The 23,810-nt window shown below is 44.5% G+C and overlaps 1 protein-coding gene across 2 annotated transcripts in view; it reads right to left on the bottom strand.

Moving 5' to 3' along the window:
- Positions 1-220: 220 nt before the first annotated feature.
- The window catches only part of HEMK1 (HemK methyltransferase family member 1), a 56,477-nt gene continuing 32,887 nt past the window's right edge, over positions 221-23,810 (bottom strand). Inside the window, exons 6-12 of one of the 2 annotated variants that reach the window (XM_019547474.1) lie at positions 19,048-19,209; positions 17,006-17,070; positions 13,151-13,200; positions 10,749-10,854; positions 6,614-6,709; positions 4,262-4,375; positions 221-3,963 (exon numbers count right to left, since the gene is read on the bottom strand). In XM_019547474.1, the coding sequence (XP_019403019.1) occupies positions 3,924-3,963; positions 4,262-4,375; positions 6,614-6,709; positions 10,749-10,854; positions 13,151-13,200; positions 17,006-17,070; positions 19,048-19,209 (633 nt within the window). In that variant the 3' untranslated portion in view covers positions 221-3,923. The remainder of the gene's footprint in view (positions 3,964-4,261; positions 4,376-6,613; positions 6,710-10,748; positions 10,855-13,150; positions 13,201-17,005; positions 17,071-19,047; positions 19,210-23,810) is intronic. The other variant, XM_019547475.1, reaches the window with a different exon arrangement.

Raw genomic sequence — 23,810 nt, 5'->3', positions numbered from 1 at the left:
TCTATACAAAATCACTTTAAGAATAAGTTCTTAGAGGGTATGTCTACATGCAATGTTTACTGTGGAGCTGCCTATTAGGTTGCAGTAAACTAATAAATGCTGCAGTAAGTTAATACTTGTAAATACAAGTACTAACCTGTGGCAACTTTATTTACTGTGCAGCAGTGCACATTTATACGCTGCTGGGCCTGGCTGAGGCACAAGGGTGCATCAGTGTGGGGGCTTCAAATTTATTCAGTCAGCACACAGATGCAATATGACAAAGCAGATAATAGAAGACAGTATTTTAGTTCACACAAATTGTTCATGAAATTATAATTGTTTTGACAACACAAAAACCCTGCCAAAGTCATGTAAAGTTGAAGTCAAATGCAGTTCAGTAAAAAAAGAACATTACTTGTATAAACTTTACATAAGCAGTATACATTTGTAAACGTGTCTGTTTTAAAAGTCTATTTCTTACCCTGAAACTGGTAAATTCCTTCTGTGCTGTGTATAAAAGAAATTTTATTTGAACCAATTGGAACCAATAACCAAATCACTATTTATTTATTTTTGGTGGCTTGAACAAGAACCTTAACCAAACCCACTTAAATACTGGCTCAATTCCCTGTTTCCAACTCTGTTTCTAGGAAAGAGACCAGTCCCAGTAGATAGTTCAGCCCCTCTCCTGTTTCCGCTTTCCCCTTTTTTGCATTCCTATGCCCCCCCAAGAAAGTCAGTCATCTTGCAGACCTCCCAGGAAAAATAAATGCAAATATTAGTTCAGAAAAAAACAAGCCACTTCTTTGGTAAGTTTTCAAAAGATGTAAATGTAGGTCAATTGCCTGAAAATTCAGCCCAAGACACTGATTCTATCAAAATGCAAACAGTAGTATTAGCCTTCTATAACTTCACTAAGCAACTATACACTGTCCAGAGAACTAAAACACAAATTAAATCATTTGGATGTTAGAATCTCTCTGCTCAGCTCTTTTGAGAGCAAGAACTCTGGGGGTATCACAATGGATCTTTGAAAGCTGTCCCATCCAAAATGTGATTAAAAGTTGCTGTGTTGAAGAGTCTGGGCAGATGTGTATCAGGTGTTGAAGTGCACACTGTACTGTGCAACCTTGTCTCCTTACAAAAGAGACTTTGGCAAGTGAATGGCTTCTCTGGAGACGGAATGAGATCTCTCTCTACTTGTCCTCAGAAAAAGGTCAGAAATTTCACATGACCTTCCATACTATGTAATCACTTCACAGCATAAAGGTTGTGCTGTAAGCATTTTTTATAAACGTGATAATTATAGGAATGTAGCACTTGCCCTACTGGATTAGACTTAAGTCCATCTCATAAAACATATCCTGCTCAGGGCAACTGATGCTTTCAAGTGAAACAACAATGCTCCCTGCCAGCAGACTTGACTTGCACGGGAGGGTTCATCCCAGATTCCTACAAGTGACCCTCTGAAGAATGCACTATGGGGGGAATAAACACTCTTAGATCAACAAATTATGCAACCCCTTTAAAATATCCTGCAAGAGCAAGTTATACTTGTTGACTACATTTCATGTTTAGTGCCTGCATCCATTACTGAGTGTGGGAACTGCTTAAATTCAGCTTAAAAACAACTGTTCCACTTCAGCTGAGAACTACAAGTTCTTTTTCTTAACCTACATAAACACGTTTTGGATCTTCCCTGCACTGAGCTACAAAAGTGCTAAAAAAAATCATCTAAGATGGAACTGGATATAAATCAGGACTACACCTAGTTCCTAAACTCTCAAACATGGAGTGAGATGCCCTTTAGGAGGGTCCCCTATTTCTAGCTTTGCTGTAGCGCTCATTAGATTGTTCTTACCATGTTTTCCTGGAGAAAGAGGAGGAAGGTTTTTTTCCTTTTTTGTGTGATAGCTACTGAATATTAGAGGGCCACAGCACACACAACTCATGTAGCAGGATCACAGGGCCCAAGCTGAGTGCACTATGGGCAATGGTGACATGGAGCTAGGTTGTGAATGATGGCAGTAATGATGGAGGCTTTGGCTAAGCCCCTGGAGTTGGGCTGAGGCCCAGACTGAAGGCTAGGTAACTGGTATATCAGTCAAAAGTCGAGGTGCATTTGCAAAGCCCTCTCCAAGACCCAAAGAGTGAAAAACAGAGTAGGTAAAAGTGAGAGAGGCCAAGTGGAAAGTGATGGAGTGAAAAGAAGGGCAAGGATGACGGAGCTAAACTACACTCGTTTCAATAAGCCTTAGAAATTTGGAGCTTTCTAACAGCCCCACAATGTGCTGCAATTTGTGGTGGGTGGCACCAGGCTCTAGTTAAGTTTGTTTGCAGCCACTCCAGCCTGGGAAGATATCCCTTAAACACCTGGCACATTCTGAGACCACAGATAAATACATTCCATATGGCTCTGCTCCCCAGCAGTAACCCAATACAGGCTTCTATTTGAATCAACTCCTCAGACTCTTCCTCAGAGCTAACATTAGGCAGCAGATGAATTGGCCACCAGGAAAAATAAATCTACTTGCATTGAAATCCTTCCATTATTTACAATAGCATGTTTTGTCAGTCTGCTGCAGGCAGTCTTCTTTACAAGTACTTTCAGGCAGAACCACTGCATGGATCACTTCTCCTTGTTGAAGAAATAGACTTTACCTATTCCAGGTGGATTGGGGAAAGAGTCAGGAAGTGTGGGTTCTACATCAGACAAAGCCATCAACCTGCTGAGTACCTGTCCCTCCATGTGCCTCAGTTTCCCTACCTGTGAAATGGGAGAGTAATACACTGATCTTCTGTGTAATGTGTTTTGAAATTTATGGGAAAATGCACAATGCAGGTGGATTTATTATGCAGTGGAATGTGTGGATCCAGGCCCCACATCATCTTTAAAAATATCTCCCTCTTGACAGCTGTTCTTTTGAGTCACATTTTGAATTAAGGCTCAATCTCATACAGTGCTAGTTTTATTGTGACTTTTTATTTCTTACTGTTAGCATCCATGATGTGCTAGGTGATAAATTGACACACACACCAACTAAACACTAGAAGTCTTCTTCCAAGTCCTGTTGAGCTGGGGCCCCTTCAGGAAAAGGACTTTGAAAATAAAATCTTCGTGCCAAAAAGAACTCTTCTAAATATATCCCCCAAATCTTCAGATGCAAGGCTTTGCCTTGCCAGTCTAAAACTAGATTTTCCAAAGAAAAGTGAAGATTTCCCAGTAAATTTTGGTTTAGGCCCATCCCAGATGACCCTTCAGTCTGGGTCCAATTATCTGCAGAAAGATATCTCACATTTAGTAAGAACTACACATGTGCTGATTGTTTACTGAAAGGTCATTCAGGAAGGCTGGGCAGCACATGCTGCTTTACTACTGTTGGGTCAGTCAGCAACAGTAGGCATCCAGAATAGAACTGAATCCAAAGAGGTAGTTTGGTAATCTCGCATTAGACCCACTTGAAATACTGAAAATAGATGCTTAAAAAGAAATGAAAAACACTAAGACCATTCTCATGTTGGTAAAGCTCTCAGCTCTTCACTCAGCACAAGAGTCATATAAGCATGTCATTTGATGTATGAAGCTATATTTTTGCCACACTTATCTGCAGCTTTTCGTAACAGCAATGAGATGTAATTCCCTCTGGGCTGGAATCTCATCGCTATTAATTGCTCTACCTAAGTGAGCAAGAAAGCTTTGTCTGACTATCTGGGGAAAGCAAAACACCTGTGCAGATCCTTAACTAGGCCCTCACTATTGATCCATCAAGTGAAATCCATTACCAGCTATGGAGATGGTCAATACATTGGGAGATCAAAACACCAGAAAATGGAATGGTAGTCCAGAGTCATGTTACTGTGTTGAGTTCGAGTGGATCTGTCAGCAAAGAACTCCCAAGATATGCATGTTGGGATGGACGGAGACATTCCTTGGGTTCCAGTCACCTGCTATATGTTTTTTGAATGTGCAGAAACCTTGGCCTGTGGAATATAAGAATGAGCACTGCCTTAAGTTTTGCCAGGGAAAATGTGAATCTATGTCCAACACTTAAAACTCCAAGTGCCCTCAGATCTTATAAGCAATGCAGATGACTCAGAAATGCTTTTCAGTGCCATCTGCAGGTTATACAAGAAAATGGAAGAGTCTGAAAGAGGCATGCATTTAGGAAGAGGACACATTTGACTAGGGACTTTCTTTGAGTTTAACTTCAATACCCAAGGGTGCAGAGTGGTATGGGATGCAGTTGTATATGGCTGACAGAAGATAAAATATACTTACTTTCCACAGAAGTCCTTGTGGGTAGCACAAAGAGAAAGGAACAGGTCAGGACGACTTTGCAGCCAGTTCTCTACCATCTCTGGGTGCCTTGGATCAACTTCTAGAAACACACTCCTGAAAGTAGATATAACGAAAATGATGGATATTTTCTTGTCTCAGCTTAGAAACTTCAGGTTCTCCTCCCCAAAACTGGTTCATATAACCTGGCAAAGGAACCAGCTGACCAGCTTGTGTTGCCTGTGGAACCCACTGGAATTCAATGATCAAACAACTGGCTTTCTTTGACCTGTCAGACAAGTGTAACTCCATTCCTGCAGCTCAGCAGGGGTCTGGATGCCTGAGTTGTCAATATTGATGATACTTCTTGTTAGCAAGGGGGAGAGGAGGGAAGGGGAGGGGCACCACATGATGGTTAATGGAACCAACAATCTCTTGGGCATGTATTATGGAAGAAATTTATCCCTCAAGAAACCACCCCCAGGTAAATTTTTTTCCTCTGAAGTTCAATACATTTTCTCACCTCCATAAATTTCACTTCTACAGAGAGGTTTATCATGGCTCTTCCTGGACTTCAATCACTCTGTTTAGCCATTTGCCTCTTTGCAGCCTTCTTTTTTAATCTTTTCCTCTGCTACTTTCCTCTCCCTACTCTTTTTTGCTTTTTGATCTTTACTTTCCCCACTTAGGTAATGGCCATCAACTAGCAATGCTAAGCACGTAGGATCGATGGCAAAGCACATAATCTCCCCAAGTAAGTATGTTAATGGTCTATACGTTTGGCTTATGCCACTGTCATTCCCTTCTAACATAAGAATAGAGAATGGGGTTTTTGTTTACCACTGACTGAGCGTGTCTACGTATGTATATTAATGCAAAGCATATCGCATCGGAGTTTATTGCTCCCAGGCACCATGTTTACATGTGCACCTGGGACCACAGCACATTGAGCTGGGTTGAAGCAGTAACGTGGTGCTTCAGTGTGGGAAGGCAGCCCACTGTGCTGAAACACCCTTGCGCCCCAACCAGCCAGGTCAGTGTCTACACAAGTTGCTGTGCATGAAAAAACTCCACAGTAGAATAGTACTTGTAATTACAAGTACTAACCTGCAGTGGAGTTAATTATAGAGGTGCACCGATAGTTTGGTCTGATATTGAATCGGTACCAATATAAAGAAAATGTCTATATTGGATATCAGCCTGATGGGGCCGATACTTTGGCTGATAGATGCCCGTGCTGTGTGCACCTGCAGGGCAGCATGAAGCAGAGCCAGCAGCATGGAGAGCTGCCTCCAGCTGATAAGTCGGAAGGGGAGGGAAGGGGCATGGGGAAGCAGATCAATGTCCCCCCCGGTGATGGAGGGGACAGGCACTGCCCAGGGGAGGCAGGGGGCAGCATGGGCTCCTGCTGCTGCTTGCAGCCCAAGAGGGCAGGGGCAGCAGGGAGGGGAGGGATGCCCTGGATCTGTGTGGCGCAGGGTGGGCTCCAGCTGCGGGGTGGAGGTGGAGCCGGCACTATGCGGGGCTTTTCTTGCCGGGGGCTGGGCTTGGAGCAGGCTCTGGTGGAGTTGGGAGGAGGCAGCAGCAACCCCAAATTTTGCTTCAGCTCCACTCCCAGCCATACGCTGCCTTCTGCTGCAGCCCTGGCTGAACGCTCTGCCTCCATCCAAGTGCTGGGAAAAGTCAGGGCTGTGGTGGGTGGCAGGACAAGGCTGGAAGCAGAGCTGCAGCGAAATCTGGGGTGGCTGCAGCCTCCTCCCAGCGCCACCAGAGCCCATTCCAAGTCCAACCCCTGGCAAGAAAAGCCACCCCGCAGCTGCAGCTCGCCCCGTGCCATGCAGATCCAGGGCACATGCTCCCCAGTCCCTGCCCTCCTGAGGTGCAAGCAGCTGTGGGAGCTGCCCCCATTCTACGAACCATGCCTCTGTCCCATGCCCCCCCAGCTCCAGGCAGCACCTGCCCCTGCCCCCTCCCTCACCATGGGGGGCATTGATCTGCCCCCTCCCCTTCCACCACATTGGACTTACCACCTGACGGCAGCTGTATCAGATATTGGATCAGTATCAGCCAATATGCCTCCTTAAATATCAGCTATTGGTATTGGCCCCCAAAATCTCTATCGGTATACCCCTAGCTAATTAGTTTCCTGTGGCCGAATAGGGCTGCATGTATAGATGCTGAGACGTTTCCTGTGGAGCTATTTAAGCAACAGTGCAGATCTCATGTAGATGTATTCACTTTGTACCTGCTTTATATTTCTGAACATAATGTATTAGTGTAGAAGTATGAGAGGTGTGGTTAGGCAGAAGAACAGAAAAATAAAAAGTGCACAAGCTTTATGATTAGGCCTCTTACCCATAATTTTTTAGAATACAAGGAGCCAGCTCCAGAATTCTTTTTATCACTCTCATCCCATCATTTCCCCCATCCAGGGCATCCAGGTTCTCATACCTGGAGGATAAAGACAAAGAATACAGCCTTTTATACATAGCAGTAAAATCTCCCACCAGGAACCTGGCACTAGGTGTTCATTTTAGTCCATACATAGAATTACAGAAAATTAGGTTTGGAAAGGACTTCAGGTGGTCATTTAGTCCAACCCCTTGCTCAAACCAGGACCACCCCCAACTAGATCATCCCAGAAAAGCTTTGTCTAGTCGGGTCTTAAAAACCTCTAAGGATGGAGGTTCCACAACCCCTCTGGGTAACTTGTTCCAGTGCCTTACTACCCTTCTTATAAGGAAGTTTTTCCTAATATCTAACTTAAAGTTCCCTACTGTTAACAATGGCCGCCCATAGACAAAGTCAGAGTTTATGCAAAGTAACTTTGGCATTTATATTGATGGTGAAGTCTCAGTTCCCCCTGGCAACTCAGATGGGTGGTATGTAAAATAAGGAGAGTTATAAGGGGACTGTCACTAAGACTCAGCTGAGACTCTTAAGGATACACACAACACTTAAGACTAGATTAAATGTAGTTTCAACCTCAAGTGGACAGACATACAAGCCTGCTAAACTGGTTTAAAGCTGCCTAGAATGGTTCAAAAGCGCACCTAGAAGATCAAGTACTCTTGAAACTATTCACTCTGAATGGGTTCAATTTTTCATGTGGACAGTAAACTTTCTGTGACATGGGTATGGTTGGTCCTCCATGCATCCCAGACTGCATTGCTCCTCATTCACCGCCCCCCTCTCCACTACTGTAACTGGCTATTCTGGTACATGGCTAGAACACTATTACTCCCCCCCCTCCCCCCCCCCCCATTTGTTGGCATTTTTTAAAATCAATGTGCTCCCTTTCATTGCTTGTCCAATAAAAACTGTCTAACAACCAGCCGTGTTCTCATTCCCACCCTGACCGCTGCCTTTCATCTGCATCCCTAACCTCTGGGAACTCAAAAATATGGGTCCAAAAGTTCTTCCCTCCCCGCAGGCAGGCAAATAAACTGCAGAGATGTGTCAGATGCAGGCTAGTGAACTTTACTGAACTCATATTTAGGAGAGAAGGGAAAGCAGAAAAGTGAAAATGCTCCCAGACACTAGCCACTCAAGCCCCAGCAAATCCAAAAGTGTAGGCACCCCAATTATTACTCCTGTTGCCTCTTGAACCTAAGGACTAGAAACAGAACCTCAATATTCTTAACCAATGTACAGAACTGTTATTCAGTACTTGAGACTGTGCACCATGTTAATGTGTCCTATTCACATTTATCATTGATACCAATTTGATAGGAGAATGGGTAGGTTAGTAGCTGGTAAAGTACAGTATTATCACTTCTAGTTCAAGGATTGCCAAGAGCCAGGTCAGGCTGCCTTCTAACATAACATACCAGGTTACAGTACAGAAGACTCTACCTAACCCAAAAGAGATTGAGTTTTTATATCACTAAAGGAAGACAACTTCTCAAGATTTTGACTTGTTTTGCTATTGGTGTCTTGCAAGATATTGTCTTCACAAAAAAAGTTCTATTTCCCAGCTAAATAACTCTTGTGAGACCCTAGAAGGCATAAAAGAAATCTAAAACCCAAACAAAGTTAAATATTTTATTATACAAAAGTCTTGGAATTAGAAATGGAAAATGTACCTTCAGAGAGTTTTTGTCAGATAAAACTGTTTTGATTAATCAGAAAATGTTCAAAAATCATATAGCTTCTGACAAAAATTCCTATGGAAAACGCAGAAAAATTAAGCAAAGATATTTATATTTTGGCAACGTCATGATTTCATTTTGAATGTTATTGTAACACGAAACCAGAGGCTCCTGTTATTAGACAGGGGAAGACAAGGACAGAGGTGAGCAGGCAGGAGGAAGGAGGCAAGCTACACATCAACAGGCAGGAGAAATAGGCAGACACAAGCTGGGGGCTGCAGCTGGGACGCAGGGCAAGCTGGCCATTAGAACTAAAAAGGTACAATTGTGCCCAAGCTAAAGAATCACATGATTAGAAAGGGCCACGCTCCAAGGTACTCAAAAACCCTGCACTTTGAGTCAGGAGGGAAGTGAGGCTGGGCTTGTGCTCCAGAGGAAACAGAGCTCCTAGGAGGGGAAGAGCTGCCTGAGAGACCCTGACTGGCCCTGGAGACAGAGAGGTGACAGCCCAGTGGTAAGAGGGCTTGCCAAGTGTTGTTTTACCCAAGGAAGGGGAGGAAAGGTTTTTTCAAGTGGATGCTTGCCCTTTTTATTTTAGTTATACCAGTGGACTGGGTGTGGCTAAAAGTGGTGATGAGAAGGCCACGGGGGTGTCTGAGGGGCATGTGGGTGTTTTGAGGACTGGGCACAAGACATAGGCAGGCAGGAACCAAGAGCATCAACGCCTGAGATAGCAAAGGCGACATAGGTGTCCTGAGGCCAGGAAGACAAGAGCAAAAGCCAAAGAAGGGCAAAATAGGGGTGGCGCCCAAAAGCCTAGGTCCAGCACAGTGGACCTAGGCTAAAGAAGGGCACAGCCAGAAGAACGGGGCCAAAACCCCAACAAAAAACTGGAGACCTGGGTAGGTCACATACTGCACGGAGGGCAAGCTTACCTGCTGATGCGTTAACTGATATCATATGTGAGGCATGGCTGTAGGGGTGAAAGGGGGACACACATGTAACACTTAAGACTGGCGGGCCCAAGAAAATGGATATTGAGGGGAGAGAGAGAGAGAGAGAGAGAGAGAGAGAGAGGGGGGCCCCCATAGACTCACTGGTCCTGGAGAGCCTGCCCTCATTACTTTTCTTTAATGTCAAGGTATGGCAGGAAAGTGAGCAGATTGAGACCTGGGGTGGCATGAGTAGGGGCTGGACAGGATAGAGATGGCTACTAGGAGGTATCACAGAGGCCCTTGGACTCCATTCTGTCACAGTGAGATTCCCCACTTTTGACATTATTTCAGAGCACTGCAGAAGTACTAATAACGTACAGTCTTGGAATGAAATAATGCACACACAAGGCATACTTCTGTTCTAATTAAAATACATAATTTCTTTCATCAGTTGTCCTTAATGCCTTTAAGTACAAAATAAAACAAAAATAAAACACTTGCATAAAATAATACAGATTAAATACAAGACAAAAATGAAAAAAATGAAGGGCACCTATATACATACCCAATGTGTGCTAATTTGCATCCATCAGAGCAGACTCAATTAATCGTGTGCTAATTAGCACATTCCAGCAGCCTTGATATCATATGTATTCAGCATCCCCATGCTTCAAATGGTGGTGGGGTTGCTTTAACTAAAGCTTGTCAAACAAGCTTTAATTAGGGGGGCTTCTGAAAGCTGCTCTAATTAAAGCACCCCCCTACCCTGAAGTACATGTAAAGAAGCTTTAAATTATTCTGTTGAAGTTCTAACATGAAAATCCTCCTAAACCCCCACTCTTTAGACTTCTCATTTTGCAGAAAATTTTGAAATTTCTCAAATAATGTAAATTCCAAGTTTTGACCAGTTCCAACTGAAAGAGACACAGACTCTTATTCATAAAGCTCATAGTGAAAAGCAGGTCAACTCCCTGATAGTCTAAGCTCCTCTGCTCTTCCAGGTTGCAGCCTCATTTGTACAATAGCTCCACTCAACATTGGAGCATAATACACAGGAGACACTTGGAAGCGTGTTTCAGTAAGATAGCCTGGGAATGATGTGGATGACCAGTGTGTCTAACACCAGTTTGCTGTCCCAGGGAAGAAAAAAATCCTGGGGCTTTAACTAAGTTACAGAGAGCTTTCACATTTCTTTTGCCCAATTTCTTTTGCCCCAGATACCACTTAGAAGTAGTCAATCTCACCAAGGAGCAAACTGACCAAGAGGAAATCTCTGACTACAAGGATTCTGATGGTAATGGAAGGAACAGACTTCCTAAACGAATGTCATCATGCACTGCCCTTCTGACCCCCTGGCTAGTATTTCTTAACCACAGTTTTGGTTCTACAGCCTAAAAACTTTTCTCCAGAGAAGAAAATTAAATGGAGTGTAGGTAAGAGGCAGATCAAAACGTCCCATCTCACCTGAGGATCTCTGCAGCCAGATGAGCCATGTCTTCGTGGAAGACATATGGTGGGTTACTGACGATGATGTCTACAGGGCCCCAGGGGAGCAGCTCTTCCCTGGAACCTAGATCAGGAAAAGAATCAAGGACAAATACTAGCCCTAACCATGCATCTTCAAAGCTACTCACTGAGGCAATATCTCAATTAACAGCGACCCTACAGATCCAAGTTTGTGCACGATCATCTCTCCTTGTGGATAGGACTTCATCTCCTATCTTGACAGAACAATCTGAAATGGACCACTCTCTCAAAGAAATAAACATGGAAAAGCGCCTGTGTCAAAGGAGGGATGCTCACATGACCCCCTAAATGGTAAAGAATGCTTTATCCACCCAAACTTAAAGTGAATGTCATGGTATGTAGCTGGATTGACACAGAGAATTTTAGGGTGCACCGCAGGATGAGAGTTGGAATTTGGATAAGGCACCAGGCTGACAGTAGCACAGAAAGAGGTGAGCCTTGTTCTATCTATAGAATCACAGAATCATAGATAATTAGGGTTGGAAGGAACCTCAGGAGGTCACCAATCCAACTACCTGCTCAAAGGACTGTGCCCAAACAGATCATGCCAGTCAGGGCTTTGCCAAGTCCTTAAAAACCTCCAAGAATGGTGATTCCACCACCTCTCTAGGTCACCTGTTCCAGTGCTTCACTACCTTCCTAATGAGAAACTTTTTCCTAATAACCAACTTCTACTAAAAGTGCCAAAAGATCACTAATGCCTGTGAACAGTCAAGATCTCAGTTGTCCCTATCGTCTAAGAAGTACCATATCCCATAGCGGCAAATTCAGGAATGAGACAAGAGGCGGGTACCCCACCCCCAAGCCTTGGGTGTGCCATACATACGTAGTGAACTCTGAGCTCAGTGCTTGGTCAGTGTGGGCTCCTGCCAGAGCTCCAAATGAGTAACTGAGCTGTGAACTCATCAGCTGATTCAGGTGGAGTCTGGCTGGAGCCCCAGATTTCATGCAGCTCCTGAGCCCAGAACTGAATGCTGCAGCTATTCACCCTTACTCTCCTCTCCCCCCGCCCCAAATTCAGCAGCAGGGAAAAGCAAAGGATGAACTGCACTGGCAGCACTCACTAACTGGGCTCTGGAGCCGCATGAAAGCAGGGGCTCCAGGCAGACCCTGTGCTGAGAGCTCACGTGACATCCACTGCACCATGCTCCCCACCACAAGGTGGAGGCATATGAAAATAATGGCCACATAGTAACAAATACCAACTACTGCAGCACCCAGGTTTTCCTTCCATATCTCCAAGACATGCAGTGACTGGACCCAGAGGCTGCTTAACATGATAAACTGCAGCCTCAAATGGTATGTCCCTGAAGGAGTGAAGGGGAAGGGGTGGAGTTTGGTGTTAGGGGGATGCCTGCTGAACTGGGTGGGAAGGGAGGAAGAGAAGGGGCATTTATTTAGCAGGAAGGGAAGTAAGACACACTCATGGGGGGAAGAGGAGGAGGGGAATAGAAATCAAAATCTATTTGAAAGCAAGAGCAAATCACTGAAATTTCTTTGTAAGTGACAGACACTGTACAGCTGGTACACAGAGGGAACATCTACACAGGATATTTACTGTATAGCTGACTAATTAACTGCACGTTAAAAATCTTGCTGTCTACACATGCGCCCCTATTAGGGTTTACAAAACTAATAAACTCTGCAGCAGGGTAAAATTTGTAAAATACAAGTATTACCCTGCTGTGGAGTTTTTTCATGCACAGCAGCACACATGTAAGACAGTGCCCTGGCTGGCTCAGGGACAGACTGCTTTGGTGGGGCTAGCTAGCAGGCAGCCTCCATGCTGAAGCACCCTCATGGCCCAGCCAGCCACTCCACAGCATGTGGACCCATTTGGAGCAGCCCTGGGCCCCCAGAGTCCCCTGCCAGCCTGGACTGCTCCATCCATGTTCCATGTGCTGCATACAAATAAGCTCTGGAGTTTATTCGTGTGCATTAGTTGCACATGTAAATGCACCCACTGAATTGCATTTTCAGAAAAGAAGGCTGTAGGTGTGCCATAGATGTGTGTGCTCACCTCTGTCCATGCCTCTGTCATATTTGTATATATACAGAGTACCTCTGCATATACAAATGAGAACTTGGCATCCATTTACCCATTTCCTTACACGTCCATTTTTTGGGCTGTTTCATACTCACAGTGTGTTATAGGTTGGCATTCAGTCATGTATATGGATGAAAAGGCACATGCGTGTGCCAGACCAATGTCTTAGGTTGCTGCAAAGCAACCTGTATGTCAGTACCAGGCCATACCTCCCACTCCCAAACCCTTCTCCCCTTATCAAATTAAAATGTTAGAAAATCATAATGAAAAAATATATATGAAAAGAAATTACTGGATGAGACATCATGGTGGAAAAGTCTTAGCCTGTGCTGGAGTTGAAACCTGAGGAGTGCAATCCATGAGGAAACAAAAGAGAAAAGAGAATTAGAGGTACATATGGATAAACAGAATATTATATTCAGGCTGTTCTGTAACACACAAATATTATTTACCTATGAAACCCCACTCTGCCGCTTGCCACAGGCTTGCCCACCATCATGAACTCTGAGCAAACTCTTGGAGCTGCTTTTTGCTTGCAAAAAAGCTATGCCATGCATTCAAAGTGAAGCAGATTCTCTGCACGCACAAAGACCTTCAGAGGTATATACCCACCATATGCCTCAAGTTCTCAATTTGATCCCCCACAACCTTTTGTTTATGGCCATTATAGACTCAACCCCTCTGTGTCCATGCCTACATTATACTCCAGGCTACACATACATGCACTTCATCACTGCCCCCGCAATTGTTCTGCCCTATCTACATATTCAATGTCTATATGGGAACCCACTGCCCCTGCACAGACAGAATCCACATTTTCAACTATGCAAATATAGGGCTCAGCAGATGTAGGCAATGTGCTCAATATTTATTTTGCTTTATGCTTTTGCTTTGAAAATCTAGCTTTAAAAGAGTCCCAAACACTGAATATATTACAGGACTTCTAGGGACATGGTGACATTTGGGTTTCTGCAGCTGACATGGCATGACACCAGCATGCATAAATGTAAGGCTAGGATGTAAAAAATGCAAGGCTCCCAGTGCAGCTGATTCACCCTGCAAGATGCACACTCACAAAATCAGGCAATATTTTTTTAAAGATAGCTAGCTTATGGTCCTTTATGGCACAATGCAACTAAAAGAGACAGTAAACTTCAGAGTTACAATATCCTTATTTGGGCCCACTCTCCACCCTGGCATATTTATGGTCACCAGCAGGATCACACATAGTGGTTCTCAGCTTGCACAATATTATCCATGAGAACTTCTGCGCTATTGGCATCCTTGAAGCAAGCAAGAGACACAAGTACTTTTCTCTTTCCACTGAAGAAGAGGAGAGAGATTAAGAAAGGACACAAGCATGCATGGCACTAAGGTGACAAGAGGCTCTGCTGCACCTTAGGAAAATTATAATACTCAGCATTTATCTATCCCTTCAATCCAAGAAGCTCAGAAGGCCTTGTTAGCATTGGGTCAGATGCCAGCAGTGCAGGAGCAGAACTCTAATCCCACTGGCAAGAGAGTCATAGTTTGTTGCCATTATTATGATCCCTTCTGTCCTGTATGCTGACAGAAATTGGACCATTTCCTCAACCTATGCAAGTTAGAACAGCCTGAGGGCTGCCAGAAGATACAGGGCAGCAGGCCCCAGACACATCCCAATACAATCCTGACATATCCCACTCCAGAATACTCCCCCTTCCAGGGGTGAGATAAAATTTCCTCTAAATTAGACACATAGGTTCAAATCCCTTGTAGGCTGCAATAGTAGTGTAAAGGGGGTTTGGACATACGAAAGTCATGATAAAATTAACCACATAGTTTGTTGGGGACCTCATTTTACAGAAGGGAAACAGATGCAGAAAATGTCAGATAGTAGTGATGAGAAACTGAACACAGAGCTGTGGTTCCCCACTTGTGTGATTTAATCACAAAACCATCTTCCTCCTCCTTCCACCAGACTGCCTCTGGCCTTTGAGAGAACTCTACGAAGGCAGGAAAACCACGTCACTTTTTTAAAAAGCCACAGAAAGGTGAGATTTCTCAAGGCTTGTTAATAGAGGGAGACTGTTCACTGGTCAAGGTGTGACCTCCACAGTGGCACACTATGAGCACACAATGGCTGATTCAAAAAGGCTCTCTGCTCCTCTTCACATTTTTATATACATCATGCAGAAAAAGCTTTTCCAAAAGCTCTTCATAGCACTCTATCATTCTGTGAGGAATAACTCATAATTTCAGGGTTATCCTTTCAAACTTTCCTATCAAACATATCAGCAGCTTTGGGTTGCCCAGGGGTCCAAGGTTTTGCACTGTGAAAAATGTGCCATTCCTAAGCCCAAATGTGCTCTCCCGAAGGGTTCAAGAGCCTGGGTGTTGTGAAGGCAGAGCCTTCATCTGGGAAGGGAGGGCCTTTATCTGGAGTACACCCCTATAGGCAGTCTGGGAATGGTGCTGATTTACTTGAGAATGATTTCTCATCCAAATCCTCTCCTCTTGGGAAAGGAGCCATGACTCAGGACTGAACAAGAAGGCGAGTACCATGCTGACTCCGAGTCAGTGATAACTTTATTTAACCCACTGGTTTCGGTCAAATCAGCAGCAGGGTCACAGGCCATGACAAGACTATAAGGAACTTTGGTTATATCCTGAAAACCCAAGGTTGTTCAATGTTATGTTCACTGTGTCTCAGCAACTCCCCTCAGATTAGCATTATTAATGAGATGATTCCTCCAACCGTCAGACCTACAGACTTGCCAAGGAGGTGAAAGTCCAAAATGATTCTTCCCATTATATCATTGAGTTATAAACACCCTACAATTGAGGCAGAGCTTTGTCTGACCTTGCCTCATGCATCAACAGCCCATTTGGTCACTCACTCTCACAACTGCACTGGGAAATACTGGTTGTGTGAGTGAAAAGAGAAGGCAGGGGGCACAAATTCCATCCTCTGCTCTACTCCTGCACATCACTCCAGCCTTACATATGGGTTACTGAAATATCACAAGAGGTGGAGAACAAGTTCCCCAGTGTAGACACACTTGCCCTGTGCTTCCCTCATTCCCTTTTATAAGTCTCTGTGCAGGGGATGGCCTAAGGGAATGGGTGAGGTCAGTAGCCATAGGACATACCTCTGTGAAAATTCTCACTACTCTGGACAGTGAAACTGCCCACAGAGTGCTCTAAGAGTGCTGCTGTAAAATAGAGCACCTTTGAAGCTGCTCTAATCTATGCCAGAGACCATTTCATTTCCTAACGCAGCCTGAAATTCTGGGGACCCACAGGCATGAGCAAATCACCGTTATCACCCCCTTAACAGTCCTTCCTGCAGATGCGGTGCAAAATGGGACTCTGGGACCAGGAACTTTTAGGAAGCCAGTTTCTGTGTCAGTTATACCAGTGCAAATACAACAGAGCTTCCTCTAAAATAAAGCTGGTTCAGAAGCCCTTATAATTGAGTCACAGTGTAGGTGGCCGGTGTGAACAATAGCACAGTTCACTGCACCTTATTTCTAGCAAAAACCCAGACAGGAAGAAGGCTGTGGGACACCACATGAGCACACCAAGGGACACCCTGACAGTCTGGATAACACAGGAAGGTGAGGACAGAAGTAGGAGCCTGACTGAAAAGAGTATATCAGATTAACACAGTGAGTGAGATGCAGTGAGTCAGAGAGAGGGCCTGGAGTGCTGTGTTCCATCTCTAGCCCTGACTCACTCTGTGACATGCATGAAATTGCTTATCCTTCCTGTGCCTCAGTTTCAAAATTTATAAAATGTGGATAAGGTTACACACCCCAGGATGTTCTGAAATACATGGCAAGAAGGGATGACAAAAGTTTTATTACTCTGCCATTTCCTTCCAGGCTGTTGCCCTGTCAAAGAGGATCCCCATGAAGGAAAACATTTGAAGGAAAATTTGTGGCAAAATCTATCATGTTCTTTGGATTCAGAGGCATTCCAGAGGTACAAGGAGGTGTACATGAGAGCCAAGGTGAAACTAATCCACTTTAGCCCATGAAAGCCATACACTCCAACTTTGGTGGCTCTGTACTTGTTTCAGGGAATCAGTCAAGGAGTCCTTTGATGATCTGGTACTTTTCCCAAAGAACTAAATGAAAAAATGAGTAGTAAGTGTGGCTTCTACCTTTGGGCATTCTCTCTTGTGAGGTTCACAGCAGCTACCTCTTTATCCACGGCTATCACCTGACTCTGGAACAAAATAAAACAAACCTCATGTTATATTTCTAATATTACTCCTGGCTCCCTGATTACTGGAAAATTAATCTTTGGCAAAAGGGGCATGCAAGATGAATAATGCCAAGATAATATCTTGGAAAGGTCTCTCTGGCTTTGGAATACCTAACAAATCCATGCTGTGCATGCTGAGACAGGTGACCCAGGAGTTTGCTTCTGCAGAGAGCTTCACGTTAGCTGTTCCATTCTACTCCATACAGATTCTTTTACTCTGCTCATCACTACAGTATCTGATTGCTTTCCTGTGGTGCATTAAGTGCTCCGAATACCACCACTCACATATTGTTTGATCTCTCATCCTTGCCCTAAGAGAAGTGTGCACAATGGACTACCTTATTTTAGTTGGGTGTGTTAGTTTTGGGTTTTTTTTTTAAATATACATGCTGCTGTGTTTTAAAATGCAAGAAGGCAAATCAAAAAACCATGTCTTGTCCCTTAGTTCCATGGAGACTTCATTCCACAGCCTAAAACTGGTCATCAGAAAAGTCCTATCTCCTGCATAGATGAGCTTTATCCATAGGGCAGAAGCCACAGTTGGAACAATACCTGAGAAGTTACCAGTTCCTTATTTTAACGAATCATTTTCAAGCTAAGTTCTGATTTGACACACACTCCATTGTAATTGCAGGGTGGGTAAGCCAGGGAAGAATTAGCTTTACACAGTAGTATAATTTGATCTATTAACTCAAGGCTTTTTGGAATTTGGGACATGACAGCATGTGGGTTAGGCCACTAATACAAGTTACAATCCCAGAATGCCAACTCCGTGGACAAGTTGGAGAGAGTCCAATGGAGGGCAACAAAAATGATGAGGGGGCAGGGGCACATGACTTCTGAGGAAAGGCTGAGGGAACAGGGCTCATTTAGTCTATGGAAGAGAAGACTGAGGGGGAGGGGTATAATACCAGCCTTCAACTACCTGCAGGGCGGTTCCAAAGAGGATGGAGCTGGACTGTTCTCAGTGGTGGCAAATGACAAAACAAGAAGCAATGGTATCAAGTTGAAGCAAGGGAACTTTAGGTGGAATATTAGGAAATACTTGCTCAGTAGGAGGGTGGTGAAGCACTGGAACAGGTTACTCACAGAAGCTGTGGAATCTCCATCCTCAGCGATTTTTAAGGCTTGGCTTGAAAGAGCCCTGGCTGGCATGATCTAGTTGGGGATGGTCCTGCTTTGAACACGGGGTTGGACTACATGACCTCCTGAGGTCATTTCCAACTCTAATTTTCTATGATTCTCTAGCCAATTATGACCAATATGCTAAGTGAGCAGCACAAAGCATTATTAGGGAAATTGAAACACTTACAGTTTGTCCTAGCAGAAAGCACACTTCAATTGTAAAAGATCACTGGTGAAGAAATGTGCGCTATAGTCCTGACCCTCCAGTATGTCTAAGGCACCAAGCTTTGATGCTAGTGTTTCTCCAAAAAGATAAACAGTTCTGGTGATTCTCCCTTCAAGGGATGGAGCAATCTCCAGATATGGAAAAAAAATGTCTCCCCCAGAGAATGCGGGCAAAGACTGTGGGTTCATATTTCCTCTCTGTCAAGAACTAAGGAGGAACTATTGTTTTCAATAATGACTGATACCTTTAGATCACAGGGGCTTTCATAGTTAATGGATCTCAGTCCTTCCTGTTTCCTTCTTTCCTCCTTTGACAGCAGGGGTGGGGATGAGGTCAGGGGAAATATCATCAAGGAATGAACGGGCATCAAAAACGCATCAAAATGGCCACTTCATAGCAGTAAAGCAAAGTTGCTGCCTGTCACATTTATCACAATTGACTCACTGTTCCCTTAGCCTCTGCCCATCTGTTTGCTGCATTGCTCTTTTGTCCTTATCTCCAACTGTCAGCTCATTAAGGCAGGGAACATCCTTCTGTGATATGTTTGTATACAGCCCAGCACAATGAGAAAACAGCATAGAGCTCACCTGGGGCAGCTTGCGGAGGAGACTCAGGGCAATGGCCCCTGAGCCACAGCCAATCTCCAGGATGACATGGAGAGGAGTAGTAGGAGGACACTGGTGAACTGCATTATCCAGACAGCTTTTATTCTTCCGAGATGCCTCTTCCAGAACCAAAGAGATGAGATCCTAAGACAAGAGGGACAGCCAGCTACTTATGTTCACCCTTATACTCAAATTAAATGTATCTGTATTTTAAAGAGCAACAAGCAGCAGCAGCTGAGATGGCAGCAACCATGCTGGCTCCCCAACACCACAGGTGCTCTGGGTTATAACCAAATCCAGAGGATACACACAAATCCTCTGAGATCTAGGGCCTTTGGAAAAAATAAGCTGCTGGAACACATCTCACCCCTTTTGTGTTCCTCCTGCAAATATTAATGATTCTCTTTGAAAGCTTTCCCTGTGACTATAAGCCTGTGATTCCTGAAATGTCACTCATTTTAAACTTGCTGGTAGCAAGACATCAATCCCTAGCAGCAACTACTTAAACAATAATCCAACCTGTAAATGAAAAATAAGTGCAATACATCATCAAGTGGCCCAAACAAGTGGCTTCCTGAGCTGGCTTGCTATTGTAAGGTCACTTAGGAGTGGCAATCTGCTGGCATGTATATTTTATTCTGAAAAGTCATCAGTGAAACCTTTTTCAAAGGTAAAAATACAATTCCACAAAGAATGACATGGATTTTGCCAACAGATATATAAGCAGAAGGATAGTATCATAAAATTATAGGTCTCATTTTTAGCAATCCTTTATGACTGCTGATAAAATCCATTATGATCATCTCGCTATATATAGAATCATACAACAGCAACGTGTGAAAAGCCACATACATTTAATGCTTATGTAAACCACTAAGTTTTCACAAGAGTCTGAACAGGGTTTGCAGGCAATAGATCCCTTTTTACATATCACCCCAGTAACACACACCCTCTACTTGAAATCTGAAGTGGGTTAGAGTACAGTAGAAGCCTCAGGTAATATAGCATGGCTTTTACGAGGCTGTCTGTTTCTGCTGGCTATGCTGGTATCATCACAAACTGCTGTGGAAACCGTTGAAGATGCTGCAAACCAGTGCAGCAATAAAGAGCTGGGGCAGAGGAGCCCTAGGAAATAAAGATTCTGCTTCCATGCAACAAAGCAATAAAGGGAGAAGTGGGGTGCTTTCTTAAGAGAGTATTCCTGGAAGTTCCCTACAAGGTGTGAGTTGCTCTTCAAAATATTAATGAAATGCATAAATATCCTATCACAATCGAGAACTGAAGTTTGCATGAACAGCCTGGATTGGTTCAGTGCCAACCTGACCTGAATCTGAAAGGCAGTTTTGAACTGCCCGATTTTTAATGGGAGCCCCTTGTTCATAGGTCCCTCTGACAGCACAGCAATAGCGTACATCAGGGGTAGGCAATTATTTGTCGGGGGGGGGGGGGCAGGGGATGTGTACAGCAGATCTTGCCTGGGTGGTGCACAACAAGTGCAGTCCACAACCTCTGGGCCCATGGAGCTCCACATGGGGCTGAGGCCTGCCTACTCCTGCCCAGGGCAACCTGTGCTGCACTTCCACCTGCCAACACCCTAGCTCTGACTAGCGTGCACAGTTTCCTGGTGAGGCTGCTCCCAGTGCAGCTGCCAGGATACTGCTTGGCTCCCCTGCCTCCAACAGCCCCTCCTCCTGCCCCTGCTGTGCTGCTCCAGGTAAGGGGAAGTTGCAGCTGGGCAGCTCCTGCCCCAGCACTTGGGGCTCCGGCTCCTAGCCCCCAACCACCTTCTACCCACTCAGGCACCCGCAAGTTATAGCTACATTTCAGATAACTCACCTGGTCAGCAGCTGGATTAGCCTAGCTGAAGTGTGAGCAGTCATGCTGGAAAGCCATGCCCAAGAATGAGGATCTTCACTGATGCTACCCTCACCCATGTGTGTCATTAAGGAATTTGGGGGAGACACTGCAAGGCTCTTCATGCTTCAGTAAGATGAACTGCTCTAAGATTGTCTCAGAGAATTGTGGGAGACTCTGCCTGTCCTTTGGAGCACAGAGGGGGAACTGTGGGAAGGCAACACACGACTATCGGCATTCAAGATGTTTACTCTGCATCCTCATGGCAAAGTGTGCAGGATGACAGCCAGAGTAAAAGTGGCACCAGATATTAGCCAAAAGCCTCAACACAGACTTAAACCACCATAAAACTCAGGTCAGCCGTCTTCACAGGCAGATAAGAGAAGGGTTTGGGGCAATGCCTGAATAAGAGCCTGAGATACCTCTGCAGTAAAGACATACCAGGGAGACCAGAATCAAACCTGGTTTAGGGAAGCCACTGCTGAGGTGCTACCACAGTCTTCCTCAAACCTTTCGAGTACCTTGCGGAGTACTTGGCTAGTGACAGTTCCCTTGATTGCCGGCCACCTCCAGGCACTTGAGAGCCAGAGTTTTCAGAAGCGGTCCCATGTGATACAGAGGGAAGGGTCTTCACTACAACAGCACAGAGTAGAGGGAAGAAATATTTCTGCCACCTTCAGGAGGAATAGGGGTCTACCCAACTCAAGGAAGCAGCTGGCCAATTTAGTGGGCACATTGCAGGACTGGATGCCATTTTCAAGGGCACATCATAATGGGGACCCCTACGCCTCTGATTGACTAAGGGGCCCCACCCCCTGCTGCTGGTTGGTGGAGAAGGCTGTCTGTCATGCAGTCTTGTCCCTCCTCACTGAATGGTGGAGGGCAAGGCCACATGACAGGCAGCCCTCTCAGCCAATCAGCAGCAAGGGGTGGGTGACCACCCATCCCTAATTGGGCAGGGCAGTCTCCTAATAAGAACCTCAAGTCCTGGTCCTGGGCTGTGGGACTCAGAGACAGCATTTGTCCTGGAGTCACAGCCTCATGCAGGGATCCATGGGAAATGGCAGGTTTCCCCTTGCAGGAGAATACAATATACATATTTACTGTAAAATGTAGGTTGTATTTAATAACCCCCCCACAGAAATAAACACAGTTGTCTAAAGATTGTTCCCTTCTCTCTCTCATTAATATTACCATGGAATCAAATTAAGTCAATGCATGTAAATGTTTATCTCCAAGGAAAATGGAAATCTATAAGAAAATGTAAATTCCATGATTCAACCAAAAAAAGAGGAAAAGTATTGATAAAGAATCTTCAGTCAAATTGCAAGTGCTGCAACTATGTATGCATCAAAAATAGAACAATAAACACTGGTCTTGCTGCAATTATACATCATGCACATCATCTTTAATTGAGAATAGTAGGATACTGCTTTTTGCCATTCATGGCTTTCATCTCTGAAAATGCTTGCTCATTGTTTGCACTGGACACAGCTAAAAACACACACTTGCAATGTATAATGAATCAATTTAGGTTGCAGTCCTTGTATTCCTTCCCAGAAATTATAAAGGCTTTAACAGAAGCTGTCCAGAAGAGCTTGCAATAGTATCCTGCAAACTGTGCTGGTATTTTTCATTTCTTGAGAAATGAAAATAGAAATCTATAGTTCTCAAAGCTCAGAGAAAATTTCTGCCTTTCGGATGGATCAATTTCTCCTGCTGTCTACCACAGTATTGTAGAGCTGCTCTCAAATTTCAGTCTCAGGAGCTGAAATATTTATGGTGATTTGTCATGCGCAGTCTTGTACAGTAGTGGAAATTTAATTCAGGGTCTTCTTGCTCTTCTAAAGGCAAGCAATTCAGCAGAGTGCTTGCTGCTTCTCCAAATTTGTACTGTAATTTTGCTTTCCTAAAGGACTTCTGCTTGGACTCCAAGATTATTAAATACTTGATGTGTGCAGGTATTTTCAGCTTTCAATCCTCTGGGATGTCAGAGGTATAACTTTTCTATAGAAAACCTGAAGAGACAAGACGGTTTGTTTTTCCTCACATTCTCATCCACATATTTCCTCTAAGATACACATTTCTTGCCTTTGGCATCTGCACTGTTGAGAAAAGTAATACATGAATGCCAGATTTTGATCAGAACCTTTACTACTTTAATAACTGAGTACAAGTAGCTCTGTGTGACCCTGGTGACAAACAGGGGTTTACCAGTAACTCTATTACAGGCACCAAATAATCTCTTGACATCACATACGTATTTTTAAAAAAGCTTCTGAATGCATTCCAAAATCTATCACATCTTGGGAATGTTATGAACTTCCGAATCCTTCTTCTCATAGAATCACAGAAGTAGGGTCGGAAGGGACCTTGTAGATCTGCAAGTCCGACCCCCTGCCTGGGTAGGAGAAAAACTGGGCTCAAATGACTCCAGCCAGGTAGGCATCAAGCCTCTTCTTACAGACCCCCAGGGTAGAAGCCAGCACCACTTCCCTTGGAAGTTGGTTCCAGATCCTAGCCGCCCTGACTGTGAAGTAGTTCTTACGGATGTCTAATCTAAACCTCCTCTCCAACAACTTATGGCCGTTATTCCTTGTTATGCCAGGGGGCGCTAGGGGAAACAAGGTCTCCCCCAAACCCTTCTGGTCCCCCCTAGTCAGTTTAAAGATGGTCACCAGGTCCCCCCTCAGCCTTCTCTTGTGAAGGCTGAACAGGTTCAGGTCCCACAGTCTCCCACTGTAGGGTCTGCCCTGTTGTCCCCGGATCATGCGGGTGGCCTCCTCTGGACCCTCTCCATGCTGTCAACATCCCTCCTGAAGTGGGGCGCCCAGAACTGGACACAGTACTCCAGCTGTGGCCTGACCAGTGTTGCATGGAGGGGGAGGATC

Source organism: Crocodylus porosus, unplaced genomic scaffold (assembly GCF_001723895.1).
Source record: "Crocodylus porosus isolate Cpor-Errol unplaced genomic scaffold, CroPor_comp1, whole genome shotgun sequence".
Lineage (NCBI taxonomy): Eukaryota > Metazoa > Chordata > Crocodylia > Crocodylidae > Crocodylus > Crocodylus porosus.
This window is presented reverse-complemented; position numbering and strand designations above follow the sequence as displayed.